The sequence below is a fragment of the Colobus angolensis genome, unplaced genomic scaffold (assembly GCF_000951035.1).
Source record: "Colobus angolensis palliatus isolate OR3802 unplaced genomic scaffold, Cang.pa_1.0 Scaffold302, whole genome shotgun sequence".
NCBI lineage: Eukaryota > Metazoa > Chordata > Mammalia > Primates > Cercopithecidae > Colobus > Colobus angolensis.
Window position 1 is genome coordinate 4282083 of NW_012116289.1, and position 12593 is coordinate 4294675.

At 42.0% G+C, this 12593-nt stretch overlaps 1 protein-coding gene across 1 annotated transcript in view; it reads left to right on the top strand.

Moving 5' to 3' along the window:
• Positions 1-2057: 2057 nt before the first annotated feature.
• TBX20 (T-box 20) overlaps positions 2058-12593 on the top strand; it is a 44358-nt gene continuing 33822 nt past the window's right edge. The window contains exons 1-4 of the mRNA XM_011950172.1: positions 2058-2710; positions 6046-6298; positions 7390-7554; positions 11213-11321. Coding sequence (XP_011805562.1) covers positions 2584-2710; positions 6046-6298; positions 7390-7554; positions 11213-11321 — 654 coding nt within the window. The 5' untranslated portion in view covers positions 2058-2583. The remainder of the gene's footprint in view (positions 2711-6045; positions 6299-7389; positions 7555-11212; positions 11322-12593) is intronic.

Here is a 12593-nt window from a genome sequence, read left to right on the forward strand (position 1 = left end):
TTTCTGAAAATGTTCCTCTCATGATATTATTCAGATACCAGTCAGAATCATTAAGGTAATTAAGAAAGGACACAGTTTTCCTCTGTATAGAAAAACAATCGCAAGTTTTTTTAAATGAAGTATAATTTTGCGGCAAGTTTTTGAAAACTAAATTCAGCTAACAAGGTTTGCCACACCCTGTTGAAACACATATAAAGGTCTAGACTAACCATAACATCCCCCGACCTCCCCAAATCCCCACTTCTTGAGGGAAATCTTTCTTTCTGGACAAATCCTAAGCATTTGCTATAGGAAAGGAATCAGTGTGCTCCTTCCACTCAATACAAAGAAATGTCACTTACATTGAGAAGGTGTGTCTGGGGAGAGATGGGTTGGGGTGGGGGACTTTAATAACCAAAAAAGGGGTCTGGATTGGGTCTGGGTTGTCCAAAACCAGCAAAAAATTCAAGAATAGAAACGGATCCTCAGACGCATCCTGCGGTTTAATCTGAAAGCCCTCTGCTTGCCAGCCATCGTTAACTCTACCTTGGCTCTTCAGCTAACAGCCCAGCCACAGCTGCAGGGCCAGAGACTGATCAGGGTCGGGCCGGAGTGTGAGTCCTGCCCTTCCATCTGCTTTTAGCCGCTGGAGTGGACTGGGGGGAGATGGGCGCTCTGCCACGTAGGGCCCTGTTTTTCTCTCTCAAACACACCTGGAGACCGGCTAGACAACAGCGTAAATTCCTTCCAGCACCAAAGTCTATGGTTTTACGAATTTCCCCAAACATTTATAAATTGACACTTCGAACTTCTATAGTGATATCAGGATGCATTTTTTAGTCACCTTCATCCACCTCCTTGTTAAAAACTATTGATACACGATGACCAAGACAGGCTGAAATCACGACTCTTCCAGATGTCATTTTGTTCACACAAACTTTTTCGACAGCTATTTTAACTTGCCGTTTTTCCCCCACAAATTTATTTCAGGAGTAAGGGGTGATGTAGTGAAAAGTTGGGGTTTTAAAAATTATTATTATTATTATTTTAATTTTAAGATCCACGAAGAGGCTTCTAATAGCCAGACCAACTGACTGGAAAAGAGAACAAATATTTACATGTACAGCTTGAGTGTGTATGTCAGCCTGAGTTTACACGGCTCCAAGCGAAGCGGATTACCCTGCGAATTCAGAGAATTTGAGTTATTCAGGCTGAGCAGGGCTAACAGGACGCCCTCCAACAAGGCCGTGGGAAGTCCTGATCACAGCCGCCTTTGTAAAACCAGAGGGGTCCCTGTCCGCTTAGTCCGGGCGCTACCATAAGGTTCGCAGTCTTCCATGGCGCGTCGCGTGGTCACCGTAGGGCTCCGCGCCCTGACCTTCGCCTTCCCTTCGGCAGCCGCCCCATTTTTCAGGGTCCCTCTAGGGAAAATAGGAGCCCCAGGTTAGACACGCACTGGTGAGCAGAAGCAAGGGTTCTGAGAGCAGCATCCTTTGCCAAATGCCCGCAGCTCTCGCTAAGCTTATCTTTTTCAGGGCTGCATTTGCTCAGCCCCACTGTCAAGGAGATCAAATTTGGGACCATCGAATGAGAGTCCCAGCCCTGGGATCTGCCCCGAGTATGGACCTGGCCAGTTGGCGCCGGTTCAGAGGCGCCGGATTCCGCTCTACTGAGCGCTTCCCTACTTTCTTTTGGAACTTTGAGCGCAGGTAAGAAAAAGAATGGAAAAAGCAAGAACTCCCGAGGCTTCCTCTGGTCTGGTCATAGCTTCACCAACTGGGCCATGCCCGGATCTCGGGCGTTAGTTAGGCCGCGATGATGGGTCCTCTCCGGACAGCGCGCACCGCCCTCCCGCCCAGGGCTGCGAGACCAGGCGGGGGTGTCCATGGCCGCTGCGTCAGCCTAGTGGAGGCACCCTTTTCTCTGAACCTGTGCGGGGCTAAGGTACAGCCGGGGCTACAGGCCACGCGGACGCCGCGCCCCAGGCGATCCTTCAGCACCCGGCCCGCGGCCCCGCCCCCGGCGGCGGAATCAGGAAGCGGTGACGTGGAAAGGCGCTGACTGGCTGCGGGCCTTCGGGATCGCCGTCGCCAGCAAATTAAGGCGCAGGGCAGCAAGCGCCAGCGCTCAGTGTCCGTAGCTCCGCGCCGCGCTCCCTTCGCTCGCGCCCTAGCAGCCGCGCTCGGCTCGTGGCTATCTTCCCTGAGACGTCCCGGCTGTCCCCAGCCCCAGAGGGAGGAAGGACACGGAGGGGATGCTCCAGGACCCCAGGATTTTGTGCAGTTGATGCTTGTTTTCGCCTTCGGGCTGTGTAGACTGTCGTCCTGCCGAGCGCCCCGGGGCGTGCGCACCCGCTGTAGTGCCGGGTGGGCCCTCTCCTCTCCGGCTGCCCTCGAAGTCTCTGCGACTCTGGGGCTTTGCGGTGGGGGATAGAGGCCAGTGTGCAGCTCTGGAGAGGTTGGAGCTGACACTTCTGGAGTCCCTGGCCCTGCTGTGACTAGTCTCGGAAACTTTGCGCTGTGTTTCGGGTCTTTGTCTCCCTTGGGGAATCTGGACGGCAGTTCGGACGACCCAGTCCCTGGCCAGGACCGTGTGCTGGGGACCATGGAGTTCACGGCGTCGCCCAAGCCCCAACTCTCTTCCCGGGCCAACGCCTTCTCCATTGCCGCACTCATGTCGAGCGGCGGCTCAAAGGAGAAGGAGGCGACGGAGAACACAATCAAACCCCTGGGTAAGTTGGGCTACCTGGCTGTCCGCCGAGGACTGGGGGTGCTGCGCATCCGTCTGTGCCCCTGTCCCCTGGCTGCAGGCGGCTCGCAGCAGCGTCTGATGCTCAAGCCATGAGCCATACATCGCGGGTGGGAGATTTTTTTCTTTTGGGTTGAGGTTTTCTTTGGAGGCTCCAGTCTGTTGAATGCTATGGGTGTGCATCTTATATCTGGGCCCGTCGGGCTCCCCAGTTTCTGGAATCCATATATCAGATTGGACATATGGTATGTGTGTATGTTTGTTGGCATAAAAACATTCAAGGAAAAATAATAATAAAACCGCTTTTAAGGCTCAACAGGAGTTACTGTGCACGTAACACCTGCTTGTGCGTTTGAAACCAAGAAGACACTAAACGACCTCATAAGAAACCAGTTTAATTTTGGTTTTCCTCTGCCTTGAATAGATAAAACAAAGCAAGCTCTTTGAAACCACTGTAAAGCAGAAAAAGCCAGTTCTCCCTGCACGAACCATTATATTCACTGAAGCTCTAGACTTCTCACCAAGACATCATTTTATAACTCGTCATTTTCAGTTGAGGTTGGCAAAAACACTAACCGATAACCATTTCTCACATTCCTCTACTTTTAGTTATATTGTTTATTTAACAACCTTTACCATTTACAGAAGACACTAGGTTAGGAGTAAAGGGAGAATAGGGATTATGTTCTTCTTAACACTAGTGAATTACATGGAAGAGAACCAGCCCAAGGTAAATATTTAAAAATATCTTCACAACTGAGAGAAAAAAAAGCGTTCTCATCATTGTCTCATGGATCCTCAGGAAATAATTATTACACAGCCTGATCATCTGGTATCCCTACAATGTGAAAATCAGAGAGCAAACTTAGTTTTTCTTTTTTAACCCTCCCCAATTTTTCCTTTCTTCTCTCTGTCCTTCCCAACACTTTAACATATCACGTCCAAAGTAATGATAACATGAAGAAAAGGAAGTATTCGAGATCAAAAATAAGGTGCTTGGGCATAAAGAGAGAAGTAAAATTCCAGTGGCTACTTGAAACCAAGGAAAAAGAAACTAGTAGATTTCTAGAAAACAGAATGTCAAAAAAAAAAAGTAAAAAATCTGTCCTCCAAGTTTTCACTCCCTTCCCCTGGTTCTTCCCACTGACCTCCCATCTAAATATAAACCTGCCAAAGAATGGAGACAATCAATCAAACTCCAATTGTTCAGAAAAATATAACTAACAATTTCAAAGTTATATTGTGCGACTTCTCAACATTATGTATTGCTGTTTAGGGGCCCCTGAATACTTTGTAAATATCTCAGTTTGTTACATAGCAGGAAAAGAGGATTTCAGGTGAAAATTCCTGACAGAAGTGTAGACAGCAAATTGGGAAACATGCCAGCCCCAGCTGCACTGTCATTTCAACATTACTTCCTTCTCTATTTTTCTGAGAAAAACCACCTTATATCGAAGTTTGTGACTCTTGAACTTTAAAGCCATGCCCAGCTGACAACTCCAACGCCACCCCCATGCCCACGCACACGTAGGCGCTAGTCTATAAAATGCGTATCCCTCTCCTGGCTTTTGAGATGGGCTCTGAAAGAACTCACTGGTGTTCTTGTCCCTTACACTGGCCAGTTCAACAGAGGTGACTGCAAGCCAAGGACTCCAGCAAGAGAAACACCTAAAAGTTCTGTTAAGAGAGAATGTGAGACTTTTGTTGAAGCAAACTATAGAGTGGGGAGGGGGATTCCAGTGTGTCCCAGGATTGCCCATTTAAACATACAAAGTCTATTGAAAAGAACAGCTTCAGTCCGCTGAATCATTTCTATTTCATTTTCTTCCTTTCCTACTTCCCATCCTGATGCATTGGTCAGTCTGTGGCTTAGGGAGTTTGCCTCTTTCAGTTATCAGCAAAAAAAAAAAAAAAAAAAAAAAAAAAATCATTAAGACTACTTAATTCTCTCCGAAGACAATATGTGAATGTGTTTCTGAAAATATTAGTAGAAAATAAGATTTTGTTATGGTATGGTTTCCTTTCTTTAATCTGAAAAGAAATCAGCATGGCAGTTAATTTGATTATTCTTAAGTTAAAACATTTTCATAGGTTGGATTATCATTGCATGAGAAGTAAAAGTAAAACCATTCTGTTTCCTGTTTTCTTCATGCAAAGATACGTAGGAAATAAAACACCTTATGATCTGTGCGTGTCCCATATGCCCACACACATCATATACATGCACATACATACATTTAGAACTGGCTTTGATTTCTTGAGGACTCAAGAGATCAACTTCACATTGCAAATTCAAGTAGTTTCTTTTTTAAGGGATGGAAGATAATTGGGACAATTACAAAAGTCTCCCTGTATTCCATCAAAGTGACTGGTGTAGTCCAAGGCCCTTATCAGCTGTGGGGGAGAATGTTTGGTTCATAGGCAGCAGTGTTCCAGGCTGATGGTGGATGGCAGAGCATTCTTCTCACTTTAATACACTGCTGACTTGGGTTTGAGGTTGTTTTCCTCACTTCTAGGACCTTTTTGGGAGACAGAAAAATTTTATACATCACCCCTCAAGTAATTCTTCTAAGCCTCTTCTGAAAATGGCCCACAGAACCTGCTCCTGTAATTTAGCAAGCTGTACGCTAGCATCTTTCATAAGATCTTGGTCTGGGAGGAATATTATAAAAATGTTCTAACTCTCGTCATAAAGCCTACAAAACTGAAAGTCAAGCACAGAGGTGAAGTGACTGATTTTTGTAAACCACATTCCCCGTTTTTCTTTTACCCTCCTATCCTCCTTTCCTTTTCTCTTATGGAGAGAGGGCTCCAGGAAGGAAGGGAAAGTTCCTCTCCAAGTGAGGAAGGTGCTGATCTCTTTGCTCCCTTGGTCTCCATGGAGAAAAATTTCTCCTGGTTGTCAAAGAGGCAGGACTGGCATCAGTTCCGTGAGCTACAAAGTTCAGAATTTGGGAGGGATGACAATAGGAATATTTGCTTTGCATCCTTCATGATCATCACCTTTCCCTCATGATTATCACCTTTCCCTTCTTCCTCTCTTACATTTTTATTTCCCAAAGTCGGTTGCAGTACTGGTGGAGACAAGTTGTCATTCTAGAACTCACCAGTTTGGTCAGGAAACACTGGGCATGCTACTCCGTGGGAATCCCAGGTAATTTTATACAGTGATAGGTCATCCCTAGAGCCCTGCTTGGAGTTTCTGAGCTTAACTTTTCCTGAGTCAAATCCAAGTGACCATTTTGGTTATGCTGTTCTTTCCAGATCTTTCCTTGTTGAACAGTGTCAGCTGTCATTCACAATTCTCTTTGCCTCCAGAGCAATTTGTGGAGAAGTCGTCCTGTGCCCAGCCCCTGGGTGAGCTGACCAGCCTGGATGCTCATGGGGAGTTTGGTGGAGGTGGTGGCAGCAGCCCGTCCTCCTCCTCTCTGTGCACTGAGCCGCTGATCCCCACCACCCCCATCATCCCCAGTGAGGAAATGGCCAAAATCGCCTGCAGCCTGGAAACCAAGGAGCTTTGGGACAAATTCCATGAGCTGGGCACCGAGATGATCATCACCAAGTCTGGCAGGTAGTTGGGACTTGGCGGTTGGGGGTGGAGAGTCAGGACACTCCCTGGGGAGCTGAGGGTGCTTCCAGGAACTGGATGAGAGCTGGCTGGTCATGGAGCAGAGAGACAGCTTAGCTCCAGGGCAGCTTCTTTCCACCAGCTTGCATTAAGAGCTACAGGATGTCTAGTCATTTGCGTTCCCAGGATTTGGTCATGGGAAGTTCCACCCTGGCTTTGTTGAGAAGGGCACAGGGACCAGGGAGCCACACTAAGCCTGAAGGGTGTGGTCTGCTTTCCCTGGAGCTGGAGAAGGTTCCTTGGGTGGAGGGTCGGGATCTGGAAGGAGGAGGAATTTGTGCCAGGGGTGCCTGGTGAGCTGCTGGGTGCTTCTAGATAGGTGAGTAGCTTCCCTTTTATCAGCCTCAATTTGCAAAAGCTGCCAGTTCCCATTAAAGACTGAAATTAAAACCTGGGCGGAAGAATGAAATTTGAAACGATAAAATTCCCTGTAGGAAGGAGCACTGCTCGGGGCCTCTTGGCGCCAGAGCTGGGCGGGCTTTGGCCAGGCAGGAAGCTGCAGGGTTGCAGGGAGGTTGGGATGGGGCAGAGGCCGGCAAAACTTGGTGGCTCTAGCTCTTGGGACTGCAGAAAATACCTGCAGGGTCTCTGAGAAATCCTTCCCAGAAACCTCTGCTTTTGGCTTTTGTTTTGCAAGAGCAGAGTTTTCTGGCTGGGATGCGGGTAAGTTGTGTGACTGGGCCAGCTCCAGGGACTTGGGTTCCTTGGACACTTAATGTGCTTGATCGTTAAAATGAATAGGGTTTTCCCTAATCACAGACCTTCTGGAGTTAACACATACCCCCACCTCCACCCACACCTTTTCACCTAGCAATTAACACTTGCAAAGGTGACTCTTAAAATTATCTAGGCTTGGAAGAAAACCCTGTCTCTGTATTCACTTCTCTGAGGCTGTAAACAAAACAAAAGAGGGGTTTGTGGACCAGATAGAGAGGGGAGTCAGACCCTTTCCCCTCCTCCCTTCCTCTCTTCCTAACTCAGGCCAGTTTATTAGGCAGCATAAACAGGGCCCATTCTCTGTCTCTCTCTGTCAGGAGGATGTTTCCGACCATCCGGGTGTCCTTTTCGGGGGTGGATCCTGAGGCCAAGTACATAGTCCTGATGGACATCGTCCCTGTGGACAACAAGAGGTACCGCTACGCCTACCACCGGTCCTCCTGGCTGGTGGCTGGCAAAGCCGACCCGCCGTTGCCAGCCAGGTTCGTGCGTCCGGATTTTTCACCGAGAAAACTGTTAACGCTTCTGTCAGAATGTTTCTGGCTTGTGTGAATTTTAAGCAAGTGTGTTTTTAAAGCAGCCGGCTCTGGCAAGAGAGCCTGGACACCCCAGGATTGACTACACAAAATATGGGCTAGGCTCTGAGAAAGGTAGTTTGTGCATAGAGAAAACACTGTCTTTAAGTTTATGTTTCGTTAGGCAGCAATTCATTTCAAAGTTTTTCTTAAATTTCAGTTAGCAATGTGGACCCATTTTGTATAAATATAAATATAAATATAGACATCCTCTCTAATTGCTGCTTAAAACCAGAGTGAATAAACCTACTGATGAAATGGTTGTCCTAAAATTCTTTTTAAAAGAGTGTATGTTAGTAAAATGGTTGCTTATAGTAAGTATTTGTTAATCATATAGTTATAACTGCATATAATAAACACCATTTAGGTAAAATTCAGTTGTTTTTGACCAATAAAGATTCAGAGATTTTTAAGTTTAAAAAAAAAAAAGCTAAGTTTTATTTTCTCCCTTTATAATTTTAGTGGATGAATGTAATTCAGTAACAGGTTCTTTTACATGAAACATTCCTCAGTTAACTTATTAAGGATCATGCATATTTACTCTTGTGAAATTCATTGCTAATACAGTTTTTCCAGGAGTACCATCCTTAAAAAAGCACATGCAAACCTTTACTGTTATTGTTTTAACCAAATGAGCATTCTAACAGGAAAACATACACTTGCTTATAGGAAGAATAATAGATGAAGTTACAGGAATGTAACTGCCTACTTTAATACAAAACAAAACATATTAACTGACTTTATGTTTGGGATTTTAAAACCCAGCCTCATAACTTTTCTTTAATGACTAATTTTTGTTGTTTATGTTTAATGCGTAATTTTTGTTGTTTAATGAGTAACTTTTTGTGATTGATTGAAAGTTCATATCAGAGCTAAGAATTTATTTAAAGGTACAGATTAGGGAGCTGTTAAATTACGGCTGGTACTTTGTGTCTGGTCTGGAGTCACAGTCAAGACAGAGAATCAACAGACAATTACACATATGGTTCAGATAGAATATTCAGCTTAATTAGTAGTTTATTGTATTATTGAGCTTATCGTATGCTAAGTGCACTAGAAAAGAGATTAAAAGCAATCTCTCCGAGTTTTCCATTCTCGGAAGAGACTAGAAAGGGCGTCTTCCCAGCCCTTTCAAATCAGTATATTAAATAACTGTCAAGACTAAGAAAATCTAAAAAACAATTGCTGCTGGTTTTTTTTTTTTTTTTTTAGTTGAGCAAGATTCACCAGTTTATAATAGATATTAAAATTAATAAAATTAATGTTCTCTTCAATTTACTATTAAGTAGTTTACTATTATTCTTGAGCTTCCTTCAAAACTTTTCAATATCATTTTAAACCAGAGAGAGTATTTTAGCAGATTCCTAACCATTTTCTACAAGCAAACCCTCTTTTTTTTTTTTTTTTGCCCTCCAGTCTTTCCTCTAAGAAGTTAATCACTCTTATTAAACATACATTTTCTTCCTATCTGAAGGTATGGGGAGCTGATGCAGGCCAGCAGGACTTTGGAAATATGACATGCCCTGTTTATGTTACTAATCTGTTCTGGTTGGAGAAGAAAAGTGTGTACCAATACACTATCTTAACTGAAGCATGTTTAAGCTATTGCTGGAATTTTAAGTCCCTGGGGGACTTGAGAGGAGGGGCTTCCTGTATATTTTTTTCATTCATCCTAGTTCAGCTTTTTAAGATTGATATTAAATAAAAATGTTTAGCTTGTGGGATAAAAATATTATAGATAATTTAGCAACTATTTATTATGATTAAAATAAATAGTTTGCTGTTTATCTATCTCCATAAGAGAAAAGCGAAGAACTTGGGAGTTGATAATTTTTGTACTGATGGCAAAAATTTCCCATGGTTTTAGGACTTTGAAGCATTTTATTTCAGGCTGAAGTTCATTGGTCAGTCATTCCTAATTCGTTCTGTAGTCTCTCTCTGACTTCAGAAGAAATAATGCTTGACAGTATCACTTGATTGTAATAATAAGCAAGATATTACTTACAATCTAAAATAATGTTACATTTTCAGATAGGACATCTCCTTTTCTTTAAAGTACGTAATATTTAAATACATTAATATTTTATTAATAGCTATAACATGTGATGAATGTGATCCTTAAAGAGGGAAAAGTTCATCAACTTTAGGACTTTAAATAATGTTGAAATTTTTTAGAGGGAGGAATGTGGTTCTGATCAGTAAAACAACTGCACCTATAAAGCTACAGTCTTGGAAGGATGGTACTTGAAAAGCGATTGTGTTCTCAAAGAATAATTGAAAGGCAACTGTGATCACTCCTCCTAAAAACAGTGGAATTAACAGGCAGACAAATGCCTGAAGCCTTTACAGTTTCTCTGTAGGTCTGGTAAGAATCTTTGGTGCTGTCAACCTTTTTGTGCATTGCTCCTGGTGGGCTTTGTGAGTTTAAGCATTTGTATAGAATTCTTCTATTCTTAGTCTTCTGTGTGACAAACCATGGCACAGATTTCTTGTTCTTTACATGAATAGTGCAAGGAAGATTTTATGACTTCTGTCCCTTGCTTTTGCCCTAGTAAAAATATTTATGTTTAATTGTAGTTATAAGGATCCTATATAAAATTTAGGTGTAAATAATCTGTTACGTGGATAAAGGAATTTGTCCTATAAAATCAAGGACTTTGCTTCCCCCTCATTAGTTCTGTAGTCTGTCTCTGACTTCAGAAAGACTTAAGTCAAGAAGATACCAGGATAGGGACTTACAAAGAACTGCATTTAAAGCGATTGTCACAGGTAGAAAAAGTGACCTGCATTTAACTGTGAGTGAGTAAAAGATTGCCTTGCATGTAGCAACTGATCAATAAATGATAAACAAATTTTTCCCATCAAAGTGAGAGCTTTTTTTGGCTTGCACTGTTTACAAATAAATAAATTGAATAATGTGAAGTGTGTCTAGCTTGTTTTAACTCTCATTTAGTGAGCACATAAACAGATAATGATGAAAGCGGTAGTGTTTAATGTAACAGAAAGAACAGAATGCCAGCTGGTCTCTGGACTACTGGAAGTTCTCCATGTCCCTATATTAAAATTACTCCATCTTGTATTTACTAAGAATGCAAACGTTAAATCTTCAAGTTTAAATAAATAGATTCTCTAAAATTATTTTCTCTTTTAAATTATTTACGTTTTCATTGTTATTTAAGAGACGTTTATAATAGGAACTTACGCAATTAGTGTAAGCTAGTTTTTCTTTTGAAAGCACTTTCAAAAAGAAGATTTTGCATTTGATAGAAGCAGACTAGTAGTGGACTAGATAGATGAAAACACACACACACCCCTTTAAAAAATGGCTTGCTCAGCTTTTAGTAGAAAATTTGTTAAATATTATCTCATTTAGATAATTGGTACATGAAGAAATACATTAGACATTGTTTTGACATTGCAATAGTAATAAATTTGACATATATGGGGCAATAAAATGTACCACTTATACATGGTTTATGTGTTCCCTTAGAATTAGGACATTTTATAACCCACAGAGACAGACTTTTTAAAAAAGCTCAATGAAGTTTTCTCCTAACTTTCTTAGGCTCTATGTGCACCCAGATTCTCCTTTCACCGGTGAACAACTACTCAAACAGATGGTGTCTTTTGAAAAGGTGAAACTCACCAACAATGAACTGGATCAACATGGCCATGTAAGTACCGTGCCTTGGACTGTGCAGATTTCCTGAGATGGAATGGACAAGTCACACAAAACTGTCTCTCTCTGAGTCCCTTCCTGCCTTCCCTCTCCTTTTCTCACCTTCTATCTCTGAGTCATTTTATGGGAACATTTATGTGTTCTTCAGGGGACCTTGACTGATTTTGTCAATAGGTCATTTATAGGGATGCTATGCTGTGTGCCATTTCTATGCAAGAGGGTCAGGGATCTTATGTCTCGTGGAATTCCTAAGGCTTGTGAAATTGCTGTACCACCCGAGCCAACTAAACTAAGGGAATATACATTTTTTGGAGGCTACCACAGCCTGTTGTTGGGTTAAGCATCTAATTTCTGTCAGCCACATATCAGATAATAAAACCTAAAGAGAATAGGGCTAGGACCTCTGATGGGGGTTTCCCAAAGTGTGTTCTATAGAACATATAGATGAAATAACAAAAGGATTTTATGTCCAAATCAGTTTGGGAAAGTGCTGTTTACTCATTATGTAACCTTTTTTTTTTTTTTTTTGGAGAGTTTCGTGAATATTAAAGCATAAAGAAGCCCTGTAATTAAAAACAAAACGATTTGATTTTATGTCAGTATAAAGTTTATGAAAATGTGGAAAAAAGAAAAATTAACTCTGTGTTCTTATCAGTAGTTTAATAGAACAAATAGTCATTGATGCAGGTCCTTATGTATTTGATAAAATGCCTTTTTAAGGCACTGCTGGGATGTTACTTCATGCTCTTAAATAAAGATTCACATAAAAATTCTGTCTTAGATTTTATGCTAAGAGTACTTTAGATAGACTTCCATAATTTTTTCTTCTTTTAATAATTTTTAATTGATACATAATAATTGTATATATTTATGGGGTACATGTGATATTTGGATACATATATACAATGTGTAAGGATCAAATCTGTGCAATTTAGAGGAAGTGTTTGAAGACCTTCTCAACAAAGATGGTCATAAGTAGACAATAAGAAAGTTCTAGGTTTGGTTTCAAATGGTTGGATTAGACCTGGAACCAAATAAATCACTTTAGGCACTAGCACTACCCCTCTGCCCACAGGAGATCGTGTTTATTACAACCAAGTCAGGGTAGCCACTTAACTCAGGACTCTGCTGGTGGTGCTGTTGGGATATTGGAAGTAGCTTAATATGCTTCTTTTTTTTATGTGTTGAAAAAGAAAGTTGATCTTTAAGTTTATTGGCATAATTTTCTTTTCTTTTTTTTAAACATGCTTCCACTTACAAATTTTTT